Source organism: Syngnathus leptorhynchus, chromosome 7 (genome assembly GCF_054491065.1).
Source record: "Syngnathus leptorhynchus isolate UIUO chromosome 7, UIUO_Slep, whole genome shotgun sequence".
Lineage (NCBI taxonomy): Eukaryota > Metazoa > Chordata > Actinopteri > Syngnathiformes > Syngnathidae > Syngnathus > Syngnathus leptorhynchus.
Genome location: NC_141201.1, coordinates 6,803,070 through 6,830,974, shown reverse-complemented (window position 1 = coordinate 6,830,974; position 27,905 = coordinate 6,803,070). Strand labels below are relative to the sequence as shown.

At 39.5% G+C, this 27,905-nt stretch overlaps 1 protein-coding gene across 1 annotated transcript in view; it reads right to left on the bottom strand.

Moving 5' to 3' along the window:
- Positions 1 to 27,734, bottom strand: part of sorl1 (sortilin-related receptor, L(DLR class) A repeats containing) — a 31,207-nt gene extending 3,473 nt beyond the window's left edge. The window contains exons 1-44 of the mRNA XM_085915751.1: positions 27,413 to 27,734; positions 22,426 to 22,542; positions 21,581 to 21,715; positions 20,820 to 20,981; positions 19,658 to 19,725; positions 17,664 to 17,844; positions 16,255 to 16,353; positions 15,962 to 16,131; positions 15,605 to 15,797; positions 15,318 to 15,435; positions 13,488 to 13,561; positions 13,146 to 13,234; positions 12,494 to 12,672; positions 11,871 to 12,057; positions 11,196 to 11,324; positions 10,798 to 10,883; positions 10,217 to 10,389; positions 9,847 to 9,978; positions 9,567 to 9,658; positions 9,016 to 9,262; positions 8,796 to 8,934; positions 8,151 to 8,324; positions 7,931 to 8,044; positions 6,926 to 7,048; positions 6,483 to 6,602; positions 6,172 to 6,297; positions 5,681 to 5,791; positions 5,452 to 5,583; positions 5,085 to 5,216; positions 4,824 to 4,958; positions 4,361 to 4,513; positions 4,085 to 4,252; positions 3,541 to 3,669; positions 3,185 to 3,311; positions 2,772 to 2,941; positions 2,508 to 2,620; positions 2,161 to 2,265; positions 1,752 to 1,818; positions 1,572 to 1,654; positions 1,405 to 1,495; positions 960 to 1,147; positions 608 to 727; positions 298 to 462; positions 42 to 216 (exon numbers count right to left, since the gene is read on the bottom strand). Of these exons, the coding sequence (XP_085771877.1) occupies positions 42 to 216; positions 298 to 462; positions 608 to 727; positions 960 to 1,147; positions 1,405 to 1,495; positions 1,572 to 1,654; positions 1,752 to 1,818; positions 2,161 to 2,265; positions 2,508 to 2,620; positions 2,772 to 2,941; positions 3,185 to 3,311; positions 3,541 to 3,669; positions 4,085 to 4,252; positions 4,361 to 4,513; positions 4,824 to 4,958; positions 5,085 to 5,216; positions 5,452 to 5,583; positions 5,681 to 5,791; positions 6,172 to 6,297; positions 6,483 to 6,602; positions 6,926 to 7,048; positions 7,931 to 8,044; positions 8,151 to 8,324; positions 8,796 to 8,934; positions 9,016 to 9,262; positions 9,567 to 9,658; positions 9,847 to 9,978; positions 10,217 to 10,389; positions 10,798 to 10,883; positions 11,196 to 11,324; positions 11,871 to 12,057; positions 12,494 to 12,672; positions 13,146 to 13,234; positions 13,488 to 13,561; positions 15,318 to 15,435; positions 15,605 to 15,797; positions 15,962 to 16,131; positions 16,255 to 16,353; positions 17,664 to 17,844; positions 19,658 to 19,725; positions 20,820 to 20,981; positions 21,581 to 21,715; positions 22,426 to 22,542; positions 27,413 to 27,733 (6,112 nt within the window). The 5' untranslated portion in view covers position 27,734. The remainder of the gene's footprint in view (positions 1 to 41; positions 217 to 297; positions 463 to 607; positions 728 to 959; positions 1,148 to 1,404; positions 1,496 to 1,571; positions 1,655 to 1,751; positions 1,819 to 2,160; positions 2,266 to 2,507; positions 2,621 to 2,771; positions 2,942 to 3,184; positions 3,312 to 3,540; positions 3,670 to 4,084; positions 4,253 to 4,360; positions 4,514 to 4,823; positions 4,959 to 5,084; positions 5,217 to 5,451; positions 5,584 to 5,680; positions 5,792 to 6,171; positions 6,298 to 6,482; positions 6,603 to 6,925; positions 7,049 to 7,930; positions 8,045 to 8,150; positions 8,325 to 8,795; positions 8,935 to 9,015; positions 9,263 to 9,566; positions 9,659 to 9,846; positions 9,979 to 10,216; positions 10,390 to 10,797; positions 10,884 to 11,195; positions 11,325 to 11,870; positions 12,058 to 12,493; positions 12,673 to 13,145; positions 13,235 to 13,487; positions 13,562 to 15,317; positions 15,436 to 15,604; positions 15,798 to 15,961; positions 16,132 to 16,254; positions 16,354 to 17,663; positions 17,845 to 19,657; positions 19,726 to 20,819; positions 20,982 to 21,580; positions 21,716 to 22,425; positions 22,543 to 27,412) is intronic.
- Positions 27,735 to 27,905: the final 171 nt, after the last annotated feature.

Genomic DNA, 27,905 nt, shown 5'->3' with positions numbered 1-27,905 from the left:
TATTAGATGTTCCAACAAATCAACATGAGGTTGCTTCCTACCAGTGCTGAGAGTGAAGCTGGCTTCCTTGCTCATGTTGCGGAGACGGACTGAGATGCTGTAACGTCCTCCGGGCTCCAGGCCTTTCAACTGGTACTCCACTGTGTTGTTCTGGGAAGCTACTTTGTAGTCCCGCTCCACCTTACGGATGGCATCCCATACATGGATTGCATATGTCTAAACGGAAAGACCAGAAACGTGAGATGAAATAATATTTCTCTTAGGTTTCAGGTGCGTGCGATCATATCGAAGTTGTACCAGAGAAGTGTTTGGTGTATCATATGGTGGCTGCCACTTAAGTGTGACCTCTGTCTCGTCTATATTCACACGATGGAGATTCCTGGGTGGTAGCCGTTCATTGGGAATCATTTTGACCACAACATGCTCAGATGGAGGACCCAAGTAGGGAGAGACAGCCCGTACCTAAAGCCGAAACAAATCAAAATGCTGAGATGAGATGACTCGGCCTTTCTCAGCCTAACAAAGACTATGTGGGGTACATTTGAATCTTTTTATCATTTTTTTCAAGAATGCAAGTGATAATGGCAAAAAGGAAGAAAAGACTCACCAGAAAAAGATATTGTTCACCACTGTCCACAGTGACCGTCAGATTGGTAAGAGTGGTCCGGATTTGATGAGGACTATGGTACAACTCCAGGAAGGATGTAGCATAAAACACACCGTACACCTACAAATAAACATACACGTCAACACCATCATGAAATTTTGAATCCAAAAGTTGGTAATTTGACGATGAGACATTTAACAGTGAAAAGCAGCTCAGACTTGTTATATTTGAAAGTTTTTTCATTATAATTTGTCATTGTTATCTTTTTATTGTTGTCCCTTTCATGGTGGTTCAGATGAGGAGGAAGGCGTCGCTCTATTATTGAGAGAGAACTGGTAGACATGTTGTGCACCTGTGCAGCATTGGTGATGGTCCAGCTGCAGTCCACGGCAGTTTGGTTGAGGGCTCGGGCTTTGAGGAGGGGCTGGTCTGGCTGGATGCCAGGAGTTTGATGATGAGACAAAGCTGTTGCACTGTCTCCTATTCTGGTCTGAGCCCACACAGCCACCTCATACATCGTCCCTGCCGTCAGGTTCATCGCTGAAGTTGGACAGAAAACAATAATTATTTAAGCAGTGTCTCATCCGAGTCTCAGAAATAACCTGCCCAGAAAAAGTGCAGGATTTTAATGATTAGAAAAAAAGAGCTCGACTGTGCTTGGTATCTATAAAATAAATGTTGTCAAAATTGTGAGCCAGATAAACATTTTTGTGACTTTTTTTGGGTGGGGTGCCTTGAGAATTTAATATTATAAATAATAAGCCTTCACTCAATAAAGAAATCCTGCCATAGTGTACCTCTGAGGATCTTCTGCTTGACGGTATAGTTTTTGCTCTCCTTCATGTGCGAGTCAAACTGCCAGGACAGAATCACGATGTACTGTTCCACCTTAAACACATGTACACGCGCATTAGTTATTGTAGGTACAAAAAAAAAAAAATGTCACAGCACATGCTGCACCTACTTCATATTGGGAATTAAGGCTGAATGAGAGGCTCATGGACTCCGCAGTGATGCTGTCGACAATCACAGAAGGAGGAGGTAGAGCTGCACCAAAGCAAATGCAAAACTCAGGATAACGCAACTGTCGATATGTCCACATTAGCAGAAGTTGGCAGTATGGAGCGTTTACAAACAATCTCACCTTTCAAGGGAGTAATAGATTTAATTTCAGTCCAGTTTCCTAAACCTCGGCTGGTCACAGCTGCCACCTGGAAAAAACAATGTCATGACATTGTGTGCAGTGCAACTGGACAGTATTTATGAGCACTTCACTTTTTCCATATTTTGTTTTGTTTCAATTTCATTGAGCGGTGTTGAAAATGGATGGATGGATGGATGGATGGATGGATGGATGGATGGATGGATGGATGGATGGATGGATGGATGGATGGATATGGGAGTGTGTGTGTGTGTGTGTGTGTGTGTGTGTGTGTGTGTGTGTGTGTGTGTGTGTGTGTGTGTGTGTGTGTGTGTGTGTGTGTGTGTGTGTGTGTGTGTGTGTGTGTGTGTGTGTGTGTGTGTGTGTGTGTGTGTGTGTGTGTTTGGCTTACTCTGAACTTGTACCGCATATCTGGCTGCAGCTCCTTCACCTCTGTGCTTGTTGTGGTACTTCTCTGTGATGTCCACTCCATAGCTATTTGTTCACTGTACTCAACCTGAGGGGCATATACACGCCTGTTTAAGCTGTTACGAGTACCTCCCACCTTTGCTTCTAACTATTTGTCACACTTAATAAATCTGACTTTGAAAATGTGAAATAAAGAATAGCAAGCTGCGGGCTGTGAGAGCGGATGAGTACAACGGACAATTGGCTAAACCCTACATTCATGTTTAATCAATTTCATTTTTAAAATGCAAAGAGAGCTGCAGGCTGTGAGAAGAGTGGGAAAAAACGTACGATATACTCTCGAACGAGGCCGTTTCCTTTGTCAGGGGGACTCCAGGAAACATCAACTGTACCATCCTTACTATTATCACAAGACAGCTGCAGGTTCCTGGGAGCTTCAGGCACTGCAGAGAACATACATTTTATAAATAAAGTATCATGACTTAAAAATTAAACAAGCGTAACATTGAAAAATGACACATTCTGCTTTCTACAATACATTGAGCCTCAGCATAAGGTAGGTCAGATCATAAAAATGTTTTTACTAAGACTCACATCCTTCTGGCGTTCTGATGGTAATCATTTCATTGGTCTTGTGAAGCTTGCTGAGACACTGTGTGAGAACCTTGACTTGATAGGTGGTGTCTGGTCTCAGAACAGTAAGTTTGTAGCTCATCTTGTTACTGTGAGTGTCCATGATGGTCCACTGTTGGGTGCCTATAAGCCTAACACACACATAAACATGGTAGAGATAGTCACGACTTCCTAGTTATGATATTCATGCTGCTGCAAAGACAAACTAAAATACAAGTACCTACCATATCTGTTGGTCATATACAAAGACTCAATAATAAAAAATAATAATAACAAAAGAGAAAATATCTCAAATATTTATACATTTGCTAGACGCATTTACACTTGCATTAAAAGAAAAACATCAAGGCTGGGTGTGGGTAAATGCTAAATACCTGTAGTAGATGAGGTAGTAGCAGGAGTCCAGGGGAAGCTTTTTAGGATGAGACCATGTGAGAGTGATGGCCCCCAAGAAGTCTGGATTCCACTGAAGGTTCTGGACTTTAAAGGCCAGAGTATCAGCTAGAAGAAAATAGAGTCCACATCAGCTGCTATTTGAATTTCAATACAATGTGTACAACTGACTGTGTTCTACTGTCAACATCCTACTTGCAAATATATTGCACTTTGCTCCGCATCTACTAACTTGGCATTAATTTTGATATTCTTTTCAAAGACAGTGATACAAATATCAAAAAACACAATTGTAATCCTTTCACATATGCTGTACAGACTTTCAGCATGAACTTACAGGTGCAGTTGTCCTCATCGCTGTGGTCAGAACAATCTAAAAAGCCATCACATCGCTCTTCGTCCAGCACACAGGCTTCACCATCAGCGCAGCGGGTCCCGTTTACACACAGCAATGGCCCGCGGGTGGCTGTGAAAAGAGTGATAGCGTTCCTCATTCTTCTGATTGCCACCATTTTCAAACAAAAGCAGGCCCATACATTTATTTACAGGCTTTTCGGAGAAACAGAAATGCTATCATGCACGAATATCTGTAAAGTTACGCAGAATTTGCAATAGTATCTTAGAACCCATAGTAATATTGCATTATTGAGATAGCTGTCAAGAATATGAAATTTTGTCCATATTGCAGAGCCCCGAGTGTGTCATCTTAAAGCCACCCCTTACTGCAGTGCAATTATTTTCTCTTATGGTACCCGAGGGACAACAAAATATTTCAGGCCTTCCCCGAGTCTCCTCAGTGACTATAATATCATTTTGTTATTGACTGGCTGAGGTTGGTCTTGAAGAAAGCCTTGACTCTGAGTGGATACAGAGAGACTCACGACAATTGGCTTCGTCAGACGCATCCCGACAGTGAATCTTGCCGTCGCAACGCTGCCAGTCGGGGATGCAGACATGTGAATGGCGACAACGAAACTGATCTTGACTACATCGCCCATGGGAGGAGGGCGCTTGGGTGGAAATTGGCATCTGCGTCACAGTGTCATTAACTGCACATAGAAGAATAGAAAAAAAAAAATACATCGTTGCATATTATTATCAATGATTTACAGAGAATAAATACACGTGATATGCAAACACGTTATGGAACCAAGTACCTGTGGGACATCCAAGCTCATCACTGCCATCTGGACAGTCTGCATAGCCGTCACAAACCCAACTGTTGATGATACAAGCTCCGGTGCCACAGTGGAAGCGGTTGGGGGCGCAGGTCAATGGACCAGGGGAGACGGTGTGAGGAACTGCTTCACCTGGTGGGTGGAAGTTAGTTGTGTTTAAATTATGCTGATTGGATGTTGATGTTTGATAAATCCATCCACTGGGATGCTTGAATGGAAACAAAATAAATAATCAATGCTAGCAGTTTAAATCTGTTAAAAATGTCAATTTTAAGAATGTCAGCAACCAATTGTATATTTAATTTAAATAGAATATTTACAGTACAAAAAAAAGTAAAAATAGTCAAATAAAAAAAAAAAAAGACAAAATATTTTAGAGCCAGTTCACCTATGACTTTAAAGATTTTGTAATATTGTGGAATATAAATGGTGACGCATGTACCTGTGCACTCAGATTCATCAGACCAGTCCCCACAATCGTTTTCATCATCACACTTCCACCATGTTGGGATACAGCGTCCACTTTTACACTCAAACTGGAAGTACCTCGAGCAACCAGGTACCTCAGTGGGAGCAGCTGCAACATATAAGGAAACAGCCAATGTGAGTTTTGTGCTACTCAAAACAAACCACTTAATACGAAGCTAGTCCAGTTATCATCTCTGTATACTGTGTTCTCATACACCAGAATAATCCTTCTCACCACAGTTGGCTTCATCAGAGTAGTCACCACAGTCATCCATGCCATCACATTTCCAGTCCAGGCTCACACACACTCCGTTGGCACACTGGAAGGTGTATGCATCACATACTTTTCCGAACTCTGATGGAGTGGCTGACAAAACAAGCAAAATGGGTGTCGGTAGGTTGAATAGTTACAGGTAAGCACAACATACTGCTTATTCATTTCTATCAACCATTCACAAATCCACATTTGATGGACACATCAGTATGTCAGGATTGTGCACTCATTTCAACATAAAGATATTTATCTATTCCTTTTCATACCTCTTCCCAAGGTAATACATGGAAAAATAAATTGGTAAACAGGCAGATGTAAGATTTCTTACCACATTTGGCATAATCTGGATCTTCATCAGACCCATCTTCACAGTGTTTGACACCATCACATACCATGGACTGAAAGAGACACTGGGCTCGGTTCTTGCATACAAACTCCATGTAGCGAGTACACAAGGGGTCTGTGGGTGAACAAACAAAAAAAGGTGCAATGTGCTTAACAAATGTGTATGCGTGGAACCGACACAATTTGCAATCATTTCAATTAACCATGCTCACCACAGAATTCCTCATCAGCACCATCTGGACACTCTTTCACGCCATTACAGTGGGAAGTGATTGGCAAGCATGTGTCATTGGCGCAGAGGAAGCCTTTGCATTTGTTTCCCTCTGGAAAATGAAATAGTAAATATGACTGAAAATAATAATAATCTTCTTCATGATTGTGGCGATGATGCACAAATATAGTTTCATTATCCTGTCTTGTCCTGCAACTTGTCCAGAGAGTATCTGAAATTGTCTACCATTAGAGCTTTTGGAACAAAATAATAGTAATTGGTAATATATAATAACATATTTAGTCATGTTTATGCATTAATGGTAAGGTTCAGCAACTGGTAGAATTGTTTTCACATTACCTTGTGCATATAAACCAAAATACAGATGTTAACAATCCAACAAGTGTGGCCTATCTTAAGTGATGCAACAGATATTAGGCAACATAAAGTGTTCTGTTATGTACATTAGTGTTAGTAAATGTTTTATCTTACCACAGTAATGAGGGTCTTCATCTGAGCTATCCTGGCAGTCATTGTCACCGTCGCACGTCCAGCGCTGTGGTATGCAGTGGCCCGTATGACACTGGAAACTACTGGATTCACATGTATGTTGGGCAGCTAGAAAGAAACAACAATTTGAGAAAATAGTGAGGAAAGCTTTAAGGATATCATTTTAGACAATTGTACGAGTATAATAAACAAACTGGTAAAGATTATGACTAAGCCAAAGCAATATAATTATTAGAAGTGCTTTAATCAGAGGAATCTTATCAGTGAATTATTAAAAAAAAAAAAAACATTACCTGTGCAGTTCGCCTCATCTGACCAGTCTCTGCAGTCATTGTCTCCATCACAACGCCAGGCGTCACGAATGCAAACACCCCGTGCACATGTAAACTCGCCAGTACCACACACGTGAGAATCTATGAGCCAAAACAATCATCATGGACTTAAAAACAATACACACTTAAGGATAACGTCACTACTGTTGACAGCATATTCCTTTTGTGTGCAGCATAATAGCTAAATGCTGCTTCACCATTTTTGCTTTGAACTTTATGCTCTACTAATTAACAGATCCGAATACACCACAAGATTTTTTCATTTGGAATTTATTTTTAGAGACAGTGACACCAAGCGTTAATTAAGCGCAATCCTCTATTTTTTTATTGCTAAAAACAATTACCCCAGCTTTGAAACATTGCATTAAAATCTACAGTACAGGGATATAAAGGTTAAGACTTACCACAATTTTCTTCATCGCTATTGTCTCCACAGTCATCTTCGTGGTCACATTGGAAAGCCAAGGGAATGCATGAACCGGAGAGGACGCAGCGGAATTGGTTGATTGGGTCACAAGTTGTAGTTGCTGAAGAGATACGGGCAGTTTGAGGGATGCACACTTTTTTTTGGAAGATAACACTCGATGGAGATGAAAAGAAAAAAAGACAGATGTGCGAATAATAAATCACCTTAATTAACGGCCACTGATAAACAGATTTTGTTCCAAACTAAAAGACTCAAATAAATGACGCTTAATTATAGATTGAAATTTCATGTGTTCCAATTCATGTATTCATCTTACGAACCGTTGTTTTTGTGCCTCGGGGACTCCCGTTATTGTGACAATTACTAATTTGGTGGATTTGTAAATTCAGGTCAAAGGCAGCAGCTCGCAGCTTCAGTCCATAAGCAGGAAAAGCATAACCACTTCGCTGGGTTGAGTAAAACGCAAACAAAAAGCACTCCACAGATTTTTACAGTAGACTTCTCCAAGGTAGTAAATACGAGCACACATTACCACCATTCCATCAAACCCTTTTTATGGATGATTGGGCTCCATGACATTTTTACAGCCAATTACATCGAATGTCCAACAGGCCACGCAAGGACAGAAGTAACTAGAGTAGCACTCTCATAAAAACCCTGTCAAAGCCAAACCATGCTAGACAGCAGCAAACGTCTTCATCATAATTTAACAACTATTACAGGGCAAAATGGCGGACAACCAGTTTATATGTCCACCTGGGTTTGAATCCAGGCTCTAGACATTCTATGTGGAGTTTTTGCATGTTCTCTGTGCTTGCATGGATTTTCTCAGGGCACTGGTTTCCTTCTACATTCCAAATACATGCATGGTAGATTCATTGAACAGTTTAAATTGTTATACTCTGATGAGGACAAGCTATTTTAATCAATGGATGGACGAATGGATGAATGCTGGACGGACGGATAGAAAGCGTGTACTTACGACACTCCTGTTCATCACTCATGTCCCCGCAGTCGTCGTCACTGTCACATTTCCAGATATTACTAATACAACGGCCATTTGAGCAGCGATACTGATTGGCGGAACAGCTTAGTTCTGACAAAGACAGGCACATCCACATGCAATTGGTCAATCATTTCTAATGGAGACATAATCGGACCGATTGTAGCACATGGTGTTTTTCCATATAACGCAGTCTCACCAGTTTTAACGCAAGTTTTGTTATGAAGCTGGTATCCTGTGGGGCATTGACATTGCAGCTGTCCATCAGGCAAGGTGGTAGTTGGTGTGTCTTCTGGGCAAATGCAGGTGTGTCTAGAGCCAGGCTGAGGTAGACACAATAGTGTGCATGGCTGGTCTGCACAGGCATTGTGACCTGGTACATAATATTTCAAGAGATATTTTAGGTGGTGATGACAATTCAGTAGATTCTACAGGACATACTATTATCAAGGATGGGGCGAGACCTCGTACGACAAGTGGTGCTAATTTTATTTGTTTAGTAATAATCAAGTATTTTTATTTTGTTCGGTAAAGAGGGAAGATCTCAGCTGCAAGCTGTTATTGAAGCAGCATTTGAAAATTAGCACTATAAAATAAAGTATGTTTTGTTCGGTAAGAGAAAAGAGTTCAGCAGCAAACTTTTATTGCAGCAGCATTCGAAAAATGAGCCTGAAACAAATGTGACTTTCCTGTTTATGTTCATATTTGTATTTGAGAGCTATTATTTATCTATTGAGGAACTAAATGATCTGCTAATTTATCTGGAAACAGTAGAATAAGGGCAGTTTTTTTTTTTTTTCAATTAAAGCACTGTATACGTGTGTTAGACAAACATGTATCTCACCTCCGTTCTTGCCTTTATAAAAAATCTTGAGGTCCATGACACCAGTCAGTCGGCCAACAATTAGCTCATTACTCTGGGCACCAGTTTTCGGAGCTTTAAAGATGCCCATTCTGGACCAGTCGTCCCAATACAAGTCATTCTGCAAGCAAGTTTGTGAAAATATTCTCAAAGCAAAACATTCATTTCAAAATAATGAAACTAAAATAGAAAAAGTACTCACCTTGAAGACAGCGATGGCATATGGGTGGGGCAACTCCTCAAAGAGAATATGTCGTTGGGCTCCATTGAAGTCAGCCCTCTCGATGCGGTCGCTGAAGGCCTCGGTCCAGTACAGCCAGTGATCATCAGCTGTAATTCCGTTGGGCCAGCGGACGCCCTCTGATGCAATTGAGGACACATTTGTTCCATCCATTGCACCACGGTAAATCCCTGCTGCTCTGTCTCCCCAGTCAGTCCAGAACATCAAACTGTGAGATGATACAAAATGAATTAAATATCATGCAGCAAGCAGGCCCCCATTGTTACAAACGTATTGAAGCCCCGATTATATATTGGCATGTGGCTTGTATCGTGGCTGAATGTCTTATGTTAGTAACAACCCAATCGGCGTCAAAATCACAGAAGAATTCAATGAATTATAATAAACGAAGCCTAACGCAAACACTAGCTGTTTTCCATTTTGGTGTTGTTTCAGATACTGTACTGATTTTGGCCTTAGAAATAAAGAGGCACCTCGCTAGTGTGTTTGTGTGTGTGACGTAAGATGTTTACCCCGCTTCAGGCAGGAGAATAAGAGCTCGTGGATGTTCCAGGATGGAGGAGTTAAGGAGGGTGGTACGGAAATCCCCATCAGGATTGGAAACCTTAAACATACAGAAAACAGCATTTCATTTTTTTTATATGGCTGAGTGAGTCACTATGTTTACATGCAGTCAGTATTTGTATTTTTTGAGTTTGTGCACTTTTTTTTTCCTTTACCACAACAATTTCTCATTTTCAAATAAACATTATACAACCTTATAATGTAGAAATTTCTATACACATCGTTTACCTCAATTCTCTGTGCACCGGCATCAACCCAGTAGAGCAATCTGCTGATGGGGTCAAAAGCCAAGGCCTCCACATTTTGCAGGTCTTTCCTTACTATAATCTCCTGACCTGTGCTTCCATTTAGACAGAGACGCTGCAATCGAAGATACAGTTAACCATGAACTTCAGAAGAATTTTTCCAAGATTCCTTCAAATAAAACAGCATGAGAAAACATAAGAAAAATGTAACTTGATGAAATGTATGTGCCTTGTGAGTGAGTCGCTGTGCTCTTTTCACTTTTCACGTGTTTTAAACACAGCGAACTTGATAATCCTAAACCCTAATTGTATGTCTGTTAATTAACTGCGTCACTGAGGGACGCCACTCTAACCTGTATGGTATCCAGGAAGATGTCAGCCCAGTAGAGGCAATTCTTATCATAGTCAAAGTCCAGAGCCACGGCTTCCTTTAGACCCATCAGAGGGAGGACCTGGTCTGTACCAGTGGCCAGGTCATAGCGATGGATAGAGTTCCTCACAGCATACAGGATGAACTCGTTACTTTCTGTAAGAGCATAAAATATTGATGAATGATAAGAGTTGATAGAGTGAATTATCACTGGATAATAAGACAAATTAGGGTCAATTAATTGCTCAATTTATCGAATTCTAATCGATTTTGGCTACAGATGATCTAAAAATTCCTATCATTGAGGAAAAATTTTTTATTTGGTGTTTCTGTTCTGAGACGCACTTGCTCAACTCAACCGCTATCACTGGTGAGGTATTTTTAGAACAAGCAGGCTTCTCATGAGGTCCTTGTGCCCATGCACACTCCATTGGGGACCTCTGAGCTAGAGTCTATCCTTGACAACACTGGGATGAAGCGATCAGTGTATCCCCTTGATTGGTTGCCAAGCAGTTGCAGGGCAATATAATTCATTATCCAAAATAAAATTAAAGATGCTGTTACCTCCAACAGGACAAGGTAGCATCTCTCCATCCAGTCTGGCTTCCACATCGCCACCACGGCAACTGTCCCCTGGTACCTTTCTGTATCTGTGGCAGAACAGAGAACGGAATTTTCAGTCATCTGACAAAGGGTTGGTGCTCTTAACAAAGTAGAAGTGGATATTCACGATTTCGAACTTTACTGAAGCCCTATGTTGAGTAATGACAATGTAAAGATAAATGGGTTAGGTTTTTATTCCTCTTTCATTGTTATATTTCAGCTCAATGTGAAAAGTAATTGAATATGTGAAATGTGAAAAGTAACTGCATAGTTAAAAAAACAAAAACAACAAGAAATTTTTGACTGTAGCTTTAAACGAAGAAAATAGATGGGTATGTGAAATGATCACTAATGCTGACCCTTTGCTGTGGCGGTAGGTGGTGCCAACAGGACATGGAACGGGAGGAGCATGGAGGTTACCAGAAAACTCTGGATCGGGTATGCACACTTGCAGGGACAAGTCTTCACTCAGCTTGAAGCCGTAGTCACTGCCAAGAGGAGGAAGAAGAGGCGAAACTTGCTTATCATCTGTCCTCTTTTTAACATGCAATTTGAAACTGACTCATTATTATAGCCGTGATGGAAGCTCCAGGAGTGATGAATCAGATCACCAAGAACAGTCATTTCGATTAGATAGCAGCCATGCCAGCAAGTGTAAACTTCACCAAACAATAATTTTCTCTCAGACATTTGTAGTCTATGAAATATTTAAATGAGTGGGCACTGTTCTTGGTCCCAGTTGCAATAAAGGAAATTTGTGGGATCCTAATGGTACTTGGGGGGAGAAATTAACTCATTCAACTGTGACAAACTTTAGCAACAGAGCCAATATTTTGTCAGAGGGATTGACACATCAACTCACTGAGTTTAAACATTCATTGTCAATCTGTATTTGCAGGATTAAAGCAGCATCTAGTCAAAGTATGTTATTATAAAGCTTCTAAATTGAGGACTTGCTTCTTATTCTTCAAATATAATGAATTCATACACTGAAACATGTTTGCTGTGGATGTATGTTGATGTGGAAACGTCACCATTCATAGTCCTGACGGGAGCAGGAACAGTTTGACGTAGTGACCGGGCGGTCGAAGTCCTCGCCGTTGAAACATGTAGCGTGTGGTGTTCGTCTTTTAAATGTTATCTCCCTGCCCAAAAGACATTCGTTGCCGTGATCGTCTGAAGGGGACCAATGCTTGTAGTCAGCCTCAGAACATGGAACACCTGGACAAAAGAAAATGGCAGTGGTCCATTTCTTAATTGTTCTTCTTACTATGACAGGCAGTGCATCTGGAACATTGCAATAATTAAACTCAATGTCAAATCAAGACAATATGTTTGATATATCTAATATTTTGATTCTGGCGTTTTGCTACAGGAGGGGGAGGAAATATCAAGGAAACCTCAGTGTGATATGACTTTTCCCCGATAAGTGCCCAAACACTAACTTTTATTTCCCCCAAGGAATAAATAATTCTGACACCAGTACTATCGTAGTTAAAGATTTGGAACAATTCTTGTAGTCAACTTAATTCTGACAATAAATGGCACAATATGTAATCCTGGTGAGAAAGGAATGTGAGATGAAAAATAGGTGTTGTATGCTGATGCTGCTAAGAACGTCAAATGTTGAAACTTTTCCCTTTGCAGTGCAACCTACCCAAAACATCAGAGGTGTTGACCTGCAGAATGAGCCAACTATGTCTTTGGTGGGCGTAGGATCCAAAGATGGTGAAGATGGTGCTTTTTTCCCCAGGCTCCGTTAGTAACTGGTAAACATACACTTCTCTATCAGAGAATTGAAATTCAGTCCACGTCTCGCCCTCATTGGTGCTGAACCTGCAGGCACAAAGTGATATTGTTTTTGTTTTTTTTCTTTGTATTTAATCTTTTTTTAAGTGAATGGAAATTCCTTTTTTCCTCTCCTTAGCATTCGACTCAGCAGCATCCACCAGATCCCCAAATGGTAGAATATAAAATTTCAATTGAAGAATACATAAAGATGAAAACAGGTTACAGAGTAATCAAATTAAATTGAAATTAAATTCATTAAATTGATCAAGTTAGTGGTTTACCCATTGCTACCACCATTGTGTGCTTTTTATTGTTTCTCTTGGAACAAATATACGTAATTAAACCATCGAGGGAGATTCAGAGGAAACAATCCTACTAACTGATGTTCTCAAACCCCAGAGAGGTTGGTTGCTTGTTTTCTGAATGGCTTTAATTCAAAGCCCCTTCTTTCTGATGTGTAGGAAAATGAATCAATCTTGCCTCCATCCTAATAACGCACACACACAAATTGGACTTACTTGAGATGAGTACAGGAGTCTCCTTGTGGAATAGCCATTAGAATACCACCATGGTCTCCCCATGTATAGAAATGAGGACCTGCCAATGCCTAAAAAGTAAGACCCGTAATAAATATAAACAAGTAAATAAAAAACAAAGAAGAGGCAAACCTTTTTTGTTTGCTTTCAAGCTCCATCTACTGTGTTGTAAACTAGAAATTAGTTGTTTAAAATAGCTGTGAAATAAACTGCTTACAAAAAACAAAACCCACTTTTTAGTCATCTTCACCCCATAGAGAGTTCATGCATGCAGTTCAAGATGCTTTTTTTTTTTTTTTAGTGTACTGTCAGATTTGAACAAACCTCCCTCCAGCGGGCTCCTGCGCTGCTTGACACATACACATTGGGTTTGTTGGCCAAATTGCTGCCATAAGATCCTGTAATAACAGCAGGAAAAAAAAACATAAACTACACACACACACACACACACACACACACACACACGCAACAGTTTGGCCAGAAGGGGGGAGTGAGTACACACGATGACGCCTCGGGAAGGTTTAATGCTTCCTTTCTCACTAACAACCACTTCCAAATTGTGCTCCGCTCTATAATGCTCTATCTTAGGTTTTGAATTTGGATGCTTAGTGCTCCAGCTTCTTCCTTCATTTCAAAACCATGCATATTATGAACATACAAACATCCGTGACAGAGTGTGGGATGAACTATCATGAGTATTTGAGCCCGACCTATTTGAGGACTCGAATAAGGAATTGACAGAAAAGATAAGAATCGACCAAAATTTCACAGCGCATTTGCTTTAGGCAAAGAGTCATCAGGAATATATAATACGTTTAAATTAAAGGACTAAATCATCAAAATTCTTTGGTAAACACTAGACGGTAGTCAACATCTGAAGTTGCCTAACCGGTTACACGGCCCAAGTGCAATTTGAGGATGTCTTGGTGACATGACCTACTTTTTGTTGAATTGTTACGTTAACTTGTAAAATATACTTTGAGTTACCAGGTTCTACAGAAAGATTTTTAGACCTCTACCAAGGTCACATTGGGTTGTTTCTGTGTCAATGCATGACCACACTCTATGATGTGATTTATTCAGTTCATTTTTGGTTGAATTCACTCAATGGGACACCTCAGAGCAGGTCTCTGTGCCAAATCCAACAGGAGTGTTGAAACTGGCAAGCATAAACATACTGCCTTTGTTTCTCATATTGCTTTTGTTTCTCAGTGAATAATGACTTTTATCAAAAGTAATCTACTCATATTGCATTTTAGCTACTTCTCGCAAATCTGGTGTGACGAAATGGCTAATGGAAATTCATATCATGCGAGGTTGAAAACTATACTAATGGATTATTGTACTGTATCTGAATGTAGATACTATTTCAAATAAGAAACGGGAAGGGCAAAAGTTCAATGATAAATACTCCAATGTAATTTTAATGGGTCTTTCTAGTTATTATTCAATACCTCCCTCTGCGAAACCAAATACTTGTTCAAGTAAACAACAAAGAAATTGAAGAAAACATTTTGAAATAACGATATAATATAATAAACATTAATAATTTTGGACGTTATGAGAAGTTGACTCAAAATGTTTTGTAAGTCTGTCATCGTAGCGTGTGACCTCTCTAGTGTAGGCACTCTAGCAGTAATAGTGTAAGCCTATCTGTTTGAGAAAGATAAAATTAATCGTGCCGGAAAATGCCAGTCCCTCCTCTGCACAGTCTTTTTATCATCATGCAAATTAGTAGGAATTTAATTAGAGGGACAGTCTGGAGGAAGGGGACACCAAACACCATCAACAAAATCCTTCCAGATGGAAAGAGGCAAAGATTATTCAAATTGCAACCAACATCAAATCTACTGTATTCTGAAGAGTACTAGTCCCGCAAAAAAATGTCTATCATGATAATATTTTTATTCTTGAGTGCATGACATTTTAAACAGGGCCAAGCCAAAGAAGAGGTCTCAAGCACCTTTGAGAGGGAGTACAAACCACATTTCCTGTTTCAAGCAATACAGGAAGCAAATATTTTCTATGAGAGGCGTTTGAACTGGTTGGCTTATATTGCAAGTTTCCTGTATTGGGCCGCTGAATCATTTGTATTGCATAAAGAGAAAATGGTTGAAGAATTATAAGATAATATATATATATAAAGGACTATACCTGTCGCCATGATGAGACCTGGTGCAGACTCCTTGGATAAAATAGGAACTCTCCTGAGTTGGAAATTTAATAGTTGGCTCCAGCGCTGGGCCAGATGGAGCGAGCAACCTTTACTGAGCTGAGAGGAAAACAAGAAAGGAGGGTGAAATGATGGTGCTTCATGAAAGGCGAACTTTCTCCATCTAACAGTGAGATTTTAATGTTTAATTTAATGTTCATGTCATAATACATTTGTCTCAATGCACACAAGTGCAGTCTAAGGATGTAAACTATTATGGATGTTGTACCTGGCAATCCACAGTCCCTCCCAGACTGTCAGCAGTGGGTGGCTGAAGCAACTCCCATGTCCCCCCCTTGTCGAACGTGATGACTGACCGCATGTTGCGTTCAATGACAGTCCCATTGACGAGTGTGGCGATGAAGACCCCTCTGAGACCCTCCACGCGGTGTAGGTCAGCAAAAGGCTCATTAGCAAAATATCTATGGATTTGAAAAAAGTCAAATCAATACAATGTACAGTTTCAAATGATACAAAAACAGGTTGGAAAACTATGAGCTATATTTTTCCATGTGCTTCTTGTTAAGTGGATTGAGATATTTGTTTCTATATACATACATATTTATTGGCCAATGAATATGAATACCTGATGAGCGTGTTGCTTCTGGAGCCTTCTGGACTGTAATATAGAACATTCTCCAATGACAGAGAAAAGGAAACACCCTGTGTGTCTGAGATGTACAAGTGTGTCAGATTGTTCAAGTGGTTGACACACACAAACACTTGGTCCTCAGAAGCATCCGCGATGTAATACTCCTGTTAATGGGAGGGAAAAAAAACTTATTTGGACCGATTGTGAAGAAAAGTTCATGATCAGGAGGTCATAGGATATCATTTGTACTGCATCATTTCCTTTCATTCACACAAAAAGAGACTCACTGTGATTGGATGTCGGGTTCTAAATTGGGCAGCTTTCATTGGTTGTCGGTTGTAGGAGACCCAGAGTTGAACAGATAACGGTTCGACGCCAATCAATTTCTGATGAGAAAAAAAAAAAAGAATTCAGCATATTAAAAAAAAAATTGTGAAAAGAGTTCAGCATATTAAAAAAAATAGTGATATTAGAATAAAGTTCATTTGAACAAATTTATTTCACAAGTATGTATCACACTGGAAGCCCTGCGTATTAAACCAAAGAAGTAGCTCTTCAAAAAAGTTGGTAGTCCCTGCTCTAGTAATTGAGCGTGAATATAAAGGCTATATAATCAAAAAATTCAATATAATATTCAAAAGTTCAAATATTCAAAATATTCATACCTACAACTATTGTGCAAAGTTTGTGAAGAAGAAAAAACAAAAAAGAGTTAACTGAATACTTCAATGATCTTCATTCAATGTTTTCTAAAGACATTATCCCATAAGGTGCCTGGCCAGCTCAGCAGCTAATATTTACTGTCACATTGGACAAATCCTTCACAGTCGAGCTCTCACCCCAATCAACCGCTAAAACATTACAGCTACAGGGTGCTTGAGCTCACACCAGATTGACAGTAAATCTGTCCTGGAAAACAAGAGAGGAGATGAGATCCAAATCATATTCACCATCTGTTCCACTATCTGTTTTTTTTTCTGCTGCCTCACACTGTCTTCAAATACACAAACACTGAAGGCTGGCAATGTGTTCCACATTACCAACTGACAAATATTGATTTGTTCTGAAGCGGTTCTGTTACTTTCAGTTCACGATGTGCTAAGTAAAAACAACGCTGGGATGAAAACAATTAGGCAATGCGTGCAGATGTAGAACAAGAACAGCAGGAAATACTGTGCATACTTTCATTTGCCTTGTTGCATGATTTACTGGAAGTCATTCGTGTACATTAAAATGAAGAATTAGCTCCGTGGCTACAGAGAAACATTATTTTCTCTACAAACCAATTTTTTTCCCCCACCAAAAAATGAGAATCCAAGTTAATTCCCTTTACTATTCGATCTGCTTTGTTTTGTTCTGTAATCTTCAACGTGCAACTGTGTCGACATTACATTTCTGCCCTACTTAGAAATTCACAACTAATAACAACTAGCATTTTTATTTTTTGCAGGTGGGAGTCCAATGTTTGCTGGGATAAACTCTCCTTGGCTCTGCACAAAAGAAGCCAAGCAAAAAAAATGGACTTCTCATTCCATGTTGTTTACTAATTAAGATTGTACTGTTGTATATTCTTTCTGGGCAAATGTGTGCCTCGAGGATGTTTTGCAGCCCAACTCTATACAAACAACAAAGGTTCAGGTCAGTGAATATGTGACAACAAAACAGAAAACACTGACTGAAATGGAAGTTGTCTTACCCTTGCGGTGGTGGCAAACATGTACTTTTCCCTGAGCTGGAAGCTGTCAACATGCTCCAGGATCACTTTGCGGTTCTGTTCACTCTGGAAGAAGTCAGTACTGCTGAGTATGATGGAGACACCCTGGGGCTCATGCCTCTGGACCAGCACTGTTGTGGGGGGGTCGTAGGGTTCAACGCCCCTTTAGAGGAGAATGGAGATATTGCACGTTGAAAGAGTATAACACATCACCAAGGCAAGTGTCAAGCTTTTGCTTTTGCCAAGTCACATCAGAAGCCACCAAACATTGACTTGAGACAACTTGAGTCCAACAAATAAAAAGTCCCCATCTCTGGTTAACTGTACATGTCTTCAAACCTACCACCCCAAAAAATATATAAGTTGACCAGTGCCCTAGTGCATATTGTATTGACTAAAAAGTTTTGTCATCCAAAAAAAATAATAATAATCTAGAACTGGTTTAAATCTTAAAAAACAAAGCAGTTCAACTGCTTGACTGTGTCTTATATTAAGGCTCCAAACACTGTGTTTTCCTTCTGAGACTCAAAAGCTTAACAGAGGGAGCACTGTCTCTGCAAGTGTGGCTTTTAGTCCAAGATCCATGCTTAACTTATGGACCCCACCCGAACCAGAGTGCAAGTCAGACTATTTGCTCACTCTCTATGTCCCCTACTTTGAATGAATGAACTCTAAGGGTCTTGAAAGAAAGGTCTAGTCGAGGGACCGAACTGGATGCTATTGTTCACCTCAACCAGGATTTGATCCCCAGTCCCTTTTGTCCGAGGTTAGGGACGCTACAGAAGATATTCTTGCTCACTAACAAGGAGTACTTTTTTTTTTTTTGTATATTGGACCACACTATAGCTACTTTAACATCTTGGAAAACGGGTCAATTAAAGTACAATACATGGAAAAAAACGTCAAATTAGAAGCCTAGACAATACTGTACAGTTTTTGCTGATTGTCTTTAACTGGTTAAAATTTCACAATGGCAATCAGTTCCATTTTGCAATTTAATTTGGAATTTGATTGTCTTTCACTGGCTAAAATTACACATTGGCAATCAGTTCCATTTTGCAGTCAAGTTGCAATTTCAATTTCATTTTACAACCTCAGTTTATTGATCCACACTATTTTAAACCTGCATTAGGAAATTATCTGACCAAATAAATTTAAATATTCAGCATTTCATTGAGTCCTTTGTTCAGTAAAGAGCATTTCATTACCAATACGACTTGAGGTATTATTGATTGCACAGCAAACTTGGAGCTGAGCTGTTTTCATTTCTACTGCATTGAACTGAGATGCAATCACAACCATTATTTCAGGCACATTTAATTTTCTTTCATAATTTGATGTCCATTTCTTTACTAGAGCTAGAAAATGAGTTAAGTTAGCGGAATGTGCTTTCGTAAATATATTGTCATTACTCACTCATCCGCGAGCTCAGTTGAGCAATGATAGGGATGAAAAAAAGGATGTGACCACCAAGTAAATATTATTCAGTTTGGGTTCAGAGTTCATAAAAATGACATTTTTAGAAAATGAACATGTTTTTTTAACATCTAACAGATAAAACATTCATAAAAGGGTCAAAATGAAAGTATAAACATGAAACTTTCAACCCACTCAAATCATTAAGCCAGTGACTTGCCTTCTCTTTGGAAAACAGTCACATTAATATGATGTAATTCAACTGAAACCATTATTTCTGTAAAATAATTCAAACATGTTTAAAATTATTTATGTGCTCAAGCCTCAATCATGTGGTGAGCAGTGCAACCGACTATTGACTATTTTGGTCACATCTCTGATATCTAGCGACAATGCACACCGTTTCTTACATTTAGTAAAACCATAAGCTTATGCAGCCAATATTCTCCAGTCAATTTATTTGGAAGCAAAACATACTACAGGGTATTTGTTCATTGTTTTGACTCATCTCAGTCCCCGACAGGCTGTCCTTGGCCTGTGCTCATACGATGTTAACTTACCAAAAGTAGGTCTTCACATGCTCTTGGATCAACACCCAGGTCTCCCCAAAGTCATCTGACTTCCACAGCTACAAGAGAAGAAGAGGGGGGTAGAGAAGAAGAGGGGGGGTGGTGCATTTAAAAAATGTAGGTCATGCTCATTCCTTCATTTTGTCTTTGCACATGTAAGTGGTGGAGAATTATTTAGTAGCTTCTATTTAGCTGCATGAAGTCAAGAAGAAAGACATTTCAGCTTTCATATAGCAAGCAATAATTTGTGCTTAGGGTTTCCATTCTCCATGTTAGGCAAAACAGATTCATGATGACGACATAAAAAAAAAAAAAAAACAGTCAATGGAAACAGTCATTTAAAAGGAAAATATGTGTACAGACAATAGTCAGTGGCTCATAAATATTTGAACATCTTCTAAGAAACGAAATAACAATCATACACTTCTAAACATGTGTTCATCGAAAATTGTATTGTCAGCATTCTTGTGGATGGGAAATAAAATCAGACGGGCTCTTGCTTTATATGCATGGTCTGTTTTGAATACCCACTGAGACAACAAATGCATATAAATGAATGTTGTATTTTATTATCAAATGTATAATATATCATATTATATATGTATATTACAATGTATACATTTCATTTTTGTAGGTAATTACTGTGTTGTAGTATTTTAAGGATCTGGACTGACATCTCATAAAATGTGTTTAAGGCCTTTCCAAACTGCACACACTGCCTAATGAAGGAAATGAAGGCTTGCCATAAAACACTCCCATGTTGCAAGGTACTGTTGACACTGGGGACTTCGTTTTCAATGAGGCCAGAGTGAATGTGGAGAACCAAAGGCACTCTGACAAACAAACTTGAATCCATGATAAACTTTAACTCATCTCAACGATACTCTCTCCAACAATACTATTTCCATTCAGCTCAGCTGCTGAAGTGTTTCACACTAAATGATGAAATGTTTTTTTTCATGATGCATTTTTTTTGTACACAATTGATGTGCAGATGTTAGGAGTCCTTCATCAACAAATATAACAAAACTCAAATGAAATGTCACATTTGGTTTGACTGGTTTAAAAAAAACGCAAGAAAGAAAATTCTAACCTTTCCAAGTTTAACATTAATATATTAAATGTACTGTAGGCAGAGGGTGTCATTCTTTACCTGCTTGTTTGGATGAGAGCCGTCATAACCGAGCACCAGGTTGGGCATTGTGCTGTGGATCAACATGTCTGTTGGTTTGAATGGCAGCGAGAAACCTTGCACACTCTTGCAGAAGTCAAAGGTGTTCCACAGGTAATTGTTGGTGGAGTCTACAAAGAGGTACTGAAACACAAGGAATCACAAACTGTTTAAAATTTACTGCATATAAAATATGTTTGAACAAATTTTGATTCTTTGCAATGCACCATGTACAATAGTTAATGAATGACAAAAACATGCACATTAACTTACAATGTTTAAACAGGCTTAGTCAGTCATTCACTATTAATGTCAAAAGGGAAATGAAAATAGGATCAAATATTTTGACAGCTATAGCAGATGCTCTTTATGGAAGAAGACTTTCGACGTAGTTTTGGACTGTCTCAGTGAGGAATTTTAGTCTATCCATGAAAAACATTTGTGAGGTCAGAGGTGACTGTACACTGTTGTTAAATGAGAGGTCCTACCTCACTGTTATTTTTTTAGCTAGAAGGTTTCTGATGGGATTGAGGTTAGACTTTTGTGCGAGTTGAAAAGGAAAATCTCCCTCTGACCAATTTAGAAACCGACAGCTCAAAATTTGAACGATAGCTTAGACTTGTAATCTCTAACATTTCTACTGCAGGGTGTGTCAGTAGGACAGAAACATTCTGTCAATGAAATACTGACCTGATTGTGTTCACTAGTGCATGTGGTCATACAAGAAATAAGAATCTACTTGCCCTCTTGTTATCTGCAGGACTGTGGTAAAACTGAGAGATGATCTGTGTGCTGCCATTCTTGACCTTGGTGTCGGACAACTGGAATTTTGCAGAGACAAGCGTGAAGGTGGACCCGTAGTCATAGGACACATAGACCTGGATTCAAAGCAGAAACAGATCATTAGTAGCTGTATATTTTCTGAAAACTTACATGCATTAAAAAAAAAAAACTTTGCCAATTTTTTCAAATGCCATTAGATACACACATAGAACGTGACATTCTATTCCACCCTTGTGGAGTCTTGTTTTCTGTGAAGAACCCAGAGAGGATTATTTCTCAAATAATGTTATTTATTTCTTGACTTTTTTTTTTCTCTGTAAAGAACCCAGAGAGGGTTATTTGATTTTCATTGATTTCATAAACAGTGCAATTGTATTTCAGAAATAATGCTCATAATATCCAGATTCAAATCCCAAAATATCCGCTTGATTTCAGCTTTAAAATGCCTTCCCAAATTTCTATCGATTTCTCAGTAGGTAAAGTGAACAACAAGCAAATTGTTAACTCAGGGATGACGTGAGAAAGCATGCAAGCTCTTCAATTATTGCTTGAGAGTAGAGTGTTATGTCTTATTTGTCTGGGTGTGACTGGTGAATGCTGCAGATTGTCTATTTAAGTCTCGCTCAACTACTACATCATATGAAACATGACAAACCGGTTTGAAAAGAAAGGTTTAACACGCTCTGATGAATCAATTGACAAAACAAGGAGGTTAATCATGTAAAAGAGTGATATCAGAAAGTATTCTGAGTCTACAGTCAAGTCTTGATTGTGCAAGTTTCACTCATGGATGTGTTGAACTTACCGAGCTGGTTCTGGGTCCAACGGCTCCAACGCTGTCTCGAGCCAAAGCCACAATGACATTGCTCTTTTCTCCAGCCCAGTGGACAACCATTTGGTTATGGGAGTCATTCAAGCTGGCCTGCAGAACAAATAGTAGTGAAAACATGATGAGAATTTGAGTTCAAATGTGATTCTTTGGATTTATTGCATGCTGAATGTATGAGCTAAAATATTTATGGCTATGCAACAATAATTAGAGTCAAATATTTTTGTTATTTCTGGATTCTATTTTTTTGTTTCTGCCTGTATTGTGTGAAATCAAATAGCAAACTTAAATAGGCCAAAAGTAACAACTGACACACGTAAAGACACTTGCCACAAAAGTTCAGGAATGTGTGTTAGACAGATTATTCTTCAATTGGAACAATACTTCTTGCCAATAAAATATACACTGTTGGACTAACAATAGGCCCCTTGGGATTGAACCTAGAGGGCAGCCATTTTACGTTGCCACTGTAAGAAAAGAATATATTGTGCACTCAAATAACCTTTAAGATGACAATTTGTTTTTCCATTAAGATACCGCCTCACATTTGGGTAGCCAAAGTTCAAAACAAGGGAGACTTCAGCAGTGAAACCTTTTACGTGTTCCTTATAATTTGTAATTGACACGCTTTCTCAATAGACAGTATAAATCTTATTGGACTGAAGAATTTACAAGAGACCTTTTTTTGTTTAATGTTCATTTGCCTTTTCCCAACTCAGGCTCTCATCATGCCTGTAAATAAAACCTGGTTACCATTTTGACTTTATTTCATTTAGCGCTCACCAAATACAACGAATGGCAGGTCACGGCATGTTGTAAATATGGATGACTTAAAGCATACCAGCGGTACAGTGCTGTGCTTTTGCAAAAGATGAACACTTAACACGGAAATATCAGCACGAATAGAGTTAAACAAACTAAACACAATCCTGTTAGCACAATTTGTTCGCGTAAGACAGCAGCTTATCATCAAAAGCGGATGAATTGCCTGCCTGTTTAAATATAAGCTCATGTATAGTACTTGTTTCATTGCGATTTAACTCTAAGCTGATTCATCACCAAAGCTGAAATTTAAATGTTATCCATATGTTATCCACAAATATTTTAAAGTGTACCTATTCGAATTGATCTCTTCACACACACAAACACACACACAAGTTAACTTTTTTTTTTTTCTGCACATCTAGAAGTCTAAATTCCATCTGCTATGCTTTCCATAGTTCCACAGTAAGTTAGCATCATGTCAGTAGTGGGGCTCTGCGTCTGGTACTACAGGACATGGTAATACAACAGGCATTTAGTCTGCACTCCCCTACCAACCTCCCTTCTCTTCAGCTCAAAGCTCTCCATTATTCAACAAGAGTGAAAGGAAGGGGGGTGGGGGGGGGTGCAACGTGGCCAAGAGCCCAATGGCAGCACAGTCAGCTTCAAGCAATGACATCATCTCTCTCGGACTGGCAGGCAACACATCCTTGCTCCTGCTTTCTGTCGTTAGGTGCAAATATCAGGATTTCCCTTTTTCTACAAATACTCATTATCTTTGATGGTTGAATGAAAATTGCGTCTCTCGTCTCTCGAGGTTTAGCAATTTGTAGGACTAAGAAAAACAGAAAACAAACAAAGCCCCAAACTTGTTTCGAATATGATTAACTTTTTCTATTAGCAAGAGTGGTGAATGTAATAAAAATCTAGAACTGGATTTTTGATGGGGGAAAAAAAACTGATATTTTATTTACATACCATCAAGCACAATAAATGCATATAATTGTGTGCAGATCCTTTCTTTTCCAAAACTTTGTCTCGTCAATGCCTTAAAATTCCTCCCTGGATTTCTTATTCATCTTGCTAATGAGTGGGTTTCACTGCCTCTAATATATGCTTAGCTATTGTCATCCCCCTCACTGTCAAGAGGTCGTTGTTCTTCAAATTTTGGCTCAGCCTCTTCCTGACACATTTGGCATGTAATACGCTACAACTATTAAAATGTATAAATATGACAATATGTATCTATGAAAAAATCATTATTTTTGCAGTAGAAAAAATGCCACAGTTATCTAAACATTTGAAAAAAGAATTAGGATTGGAGATTACAGTGGAGCCCTGTAAATTCGTGACATGACGTTTGCAAACTACACAATGCGTTCCCCAAGGCTGTTCGAGAAGTGAATCATTCGAATTCCGAATCATGTTTTCCCATTACAAATAATGGAAACAAAGTCTAATAATGGAAAAGAATAATGTAATCCGTTACAAGCAAAAAAATAAACGTCATTTTTTTCATTTGCGCATTTTCGTCCGATCGCGCAACTGCAACCTGCGCACCACCGAAGGCTCAACCTTAGCGCGTCACCGACCGCGCAACTGCACCGCGCTGGTCGCATTATTGTGACAGAGTCGTCGCTGAAATTTAGAAAATATTTTTAAAGTCCTGATGTACTTTCAAAAATTTAAGTGGACCTCAGTGCGCAGGAAGTTTAATTTTGTCCGATCGCGCAATTCCAGAGCACCGCCGAACGCGCAACCGTAGCGCGTCACCGACCGCGCAACTGCACCGCGCTGGTCGCATTATTGTGACAGAGCCTTCGCTGAAATTTAGAAAATATTTTTAAAGTCCTGATGTACTTTCAAAAATTTAAGAGGACTTCAGCGCGTAGGGAGCTTAATTTTGTCCGATCGCGCAACTGCAGCGCACCGGCGAACGCGCAACTGTAGCGCGCCGCCGAGCGCACAAAAACACCGCGCTGGTCGCATTATTGTGACAGAGAGGTCGCTAAAATTTAGAAAATATTTTTAAAGTGCTAATGGACTTTCCAAAATTTAAGTTGACCTCATTGCGCAGGGAGCTTAATTTGGTCCGATCGCGCAACCGCCCGCAGCGCGCCAGCCGGGCGCTCACTGTCGCATTGCTTTAGGAGCGTCTTTGTGTTTTAGGATGGCTTTACCGCTACCACTTGCTTCATTCGAAGGCATGATTAGAGTTGATACAATCCTCAGAGTAACGAAAATGTAATAACGAACGGAGTCAGTTGGCATGTGGGTCCGAGGTTCGACAACCGAATTTCGTCCGACATCCGAAGCAAAAAAATCTCGACTGTTTTGTTCGAATACCGAATTGTTCGAAAACAGAGGCTCCACTGTATATGGGACAAGGGGGGGTTGTCGACAATATTTCAGTATTTATGAAATTTAAGAAGGCTTTAATTGAGGAATGCTTTAATTGAGACAGCTAATGCCATTCACACCCACATTCACATCTGCACAGGACTTATAGCTATACAAAAATATATTAAGTTGGGACACTTTTATTCACATTACAAAGTAAAGTCAGTTGATATCATTTGGATGTGCTCTCTAGTTCTTCATAAGGCAATTTCGAGGTATCGGACCAAAAATTTGCATATACTCAAATTCAAGTGACATGGACTCAGACTCGCAAAAAATGTGGTTGAGACAGCCAATTCTAATCACTTTTGGCACACTGTTAATTATTTGCGGAAATTCCCTACTTGCAGTCTGGCGTGATTCTGAAATGTTGTCAGTGTCACTGTTGACAACTTCCTTACCATAAACTCATGCAGTTGGCATTCATTTAAAATGCTACTTGATATCATTCTAATAACAAGTGTACCTATAAAAAAACGAAGACAAAAAAAAAACAGGAAGCTTTGCAGTGTTTCTAAAATAACAATGCATGCAGGGGAATAAGGACAATTCTAACAAATGGCAAAGTCACATACTAGAGAACTAATGCTTCCCTAAATTACTGTGACACTTCTCAAAACTGGCTTGGTCATTGTTCGACAATTGGTGAAATATGTTTCAAGGATCTGTAGTACTTTAAAAGACAGATTTATGCTCTATAATGAAGCCCGAAGCAGGGTCATCAAAAAACATGTCCAACCAGACAGACATCAATGTGTTGGCATCTGCAGTTTACTTCATCATTCATATGTGATGAGATCAATACACATAAATGAGAACATTAAAAAATGTCAAATATTGACACGATGACTTACGAATCATCATTGTTTTGGATGTGATGTATGCGATGTAGCATTCGCCTGTACAATTTTATAAATTCAAAAGGTTGGCGTGTTGTACAGTATAAGTCATAAAAAAACGATATCAATTTGACAATTGAGCAATAATTTGCCAATATGCATGAACATTGGGTTAAGCTTTGATAGACAAGACCGGTTAGGATGGGGGGGGAGAAAGGAAGGAAGGAAGGAAGGAAGGAAGGAAGGAAGGAAGGAAGGAAGGAAGGAAGGAAGGAAGGAAGGAAGGAAGGAAGGAAGGAAGGAAGGAAGGAAGGAAGGAAAATTTGAACTATAGTAGACTGTTAATACATTCATTTGTCTTTATGGCATGCTTTTTTCTTTAGTTAGAGTTAGTCAAGGCGAGTGACAGTCAACCTTTAGTCTCAGGAAACATTTTCCCTCAAAATATCTCATGATGTATTCCTTGTTGATCAGATCTCCTTATCTCCAAGCCCCGATATTACTTTCCCAATGAGAGGCTGTCAAATAAGCATGAATATAATTCCAAATCATATGTTTGATGGAAACTGATTATGAATCGCTTCTGCCAGAAAATACCCCTGTTGTTGCAAATCCGATTTTTTGGGAGCTAGCTTGCTATTCAGACAATACGTGACGAGGTAAACGCAGGTTAAGAGTTGCACAGCCATTTGAACACAGGGACATTAGAAAAAAAACAGCAGGATCGCGGTGTCTTCGGCTGGGATCGCAACTGGGTCGTTTTACGCCCTTGTCAACTCAGCCTGCATTTAGACCTACTTATGAATTCGGTGCATATACAATCGCATCATTTCCTTAACGATATGATTTCAATGGGCTTGAATGTTTGCTTTAAAGTGTGACACACAACTCAGGACCATTGAAGGTGGCGCTGATCGTGAAAGGTGTGACTCGAAAAGCACCACTGGGATGCATCTCAATACCTGGCCGTACACCTTCGGCATGGTTGATTCACTAGCGCTCCGGCGGTTTCGTTTTGGCGGAAGGGCGCCGTGGTCCGAGCCGCCTTCAGCAGCACCAAATGCAGCCAGTCGTAGAGCTGAAGTCGCGTTGCCCCCTCCATCTGCGTCTGCGAAATCCTTATTTGCATCTACTGTAAAATATCCTCTGTGTTGGGGTGGTATGAAGCGCTCGTCATTGTGAAGATGGAGTGTTGACGAATGTATTCCTACAAGCCATAAGATGATGATGTACAGCGAACGCCGAAGAGGACACAGCATCCTGTCTGCTTGTGGTAACGCCATGTTTGTGTATGTTTGGTTTTCAGGTTAGGTAAGCGCAAAGAGCTCCTTCTACAGGCTGCGATGGGCCCGGTGTTGCATTCAAGTGCTGTGGGAATTCAAAAAAAATCCAGCTTCTAAAGCTAGAGGCGCTCACCTTATCGATGTACTGTACCGTATGTAGTGCGTTTTGCTT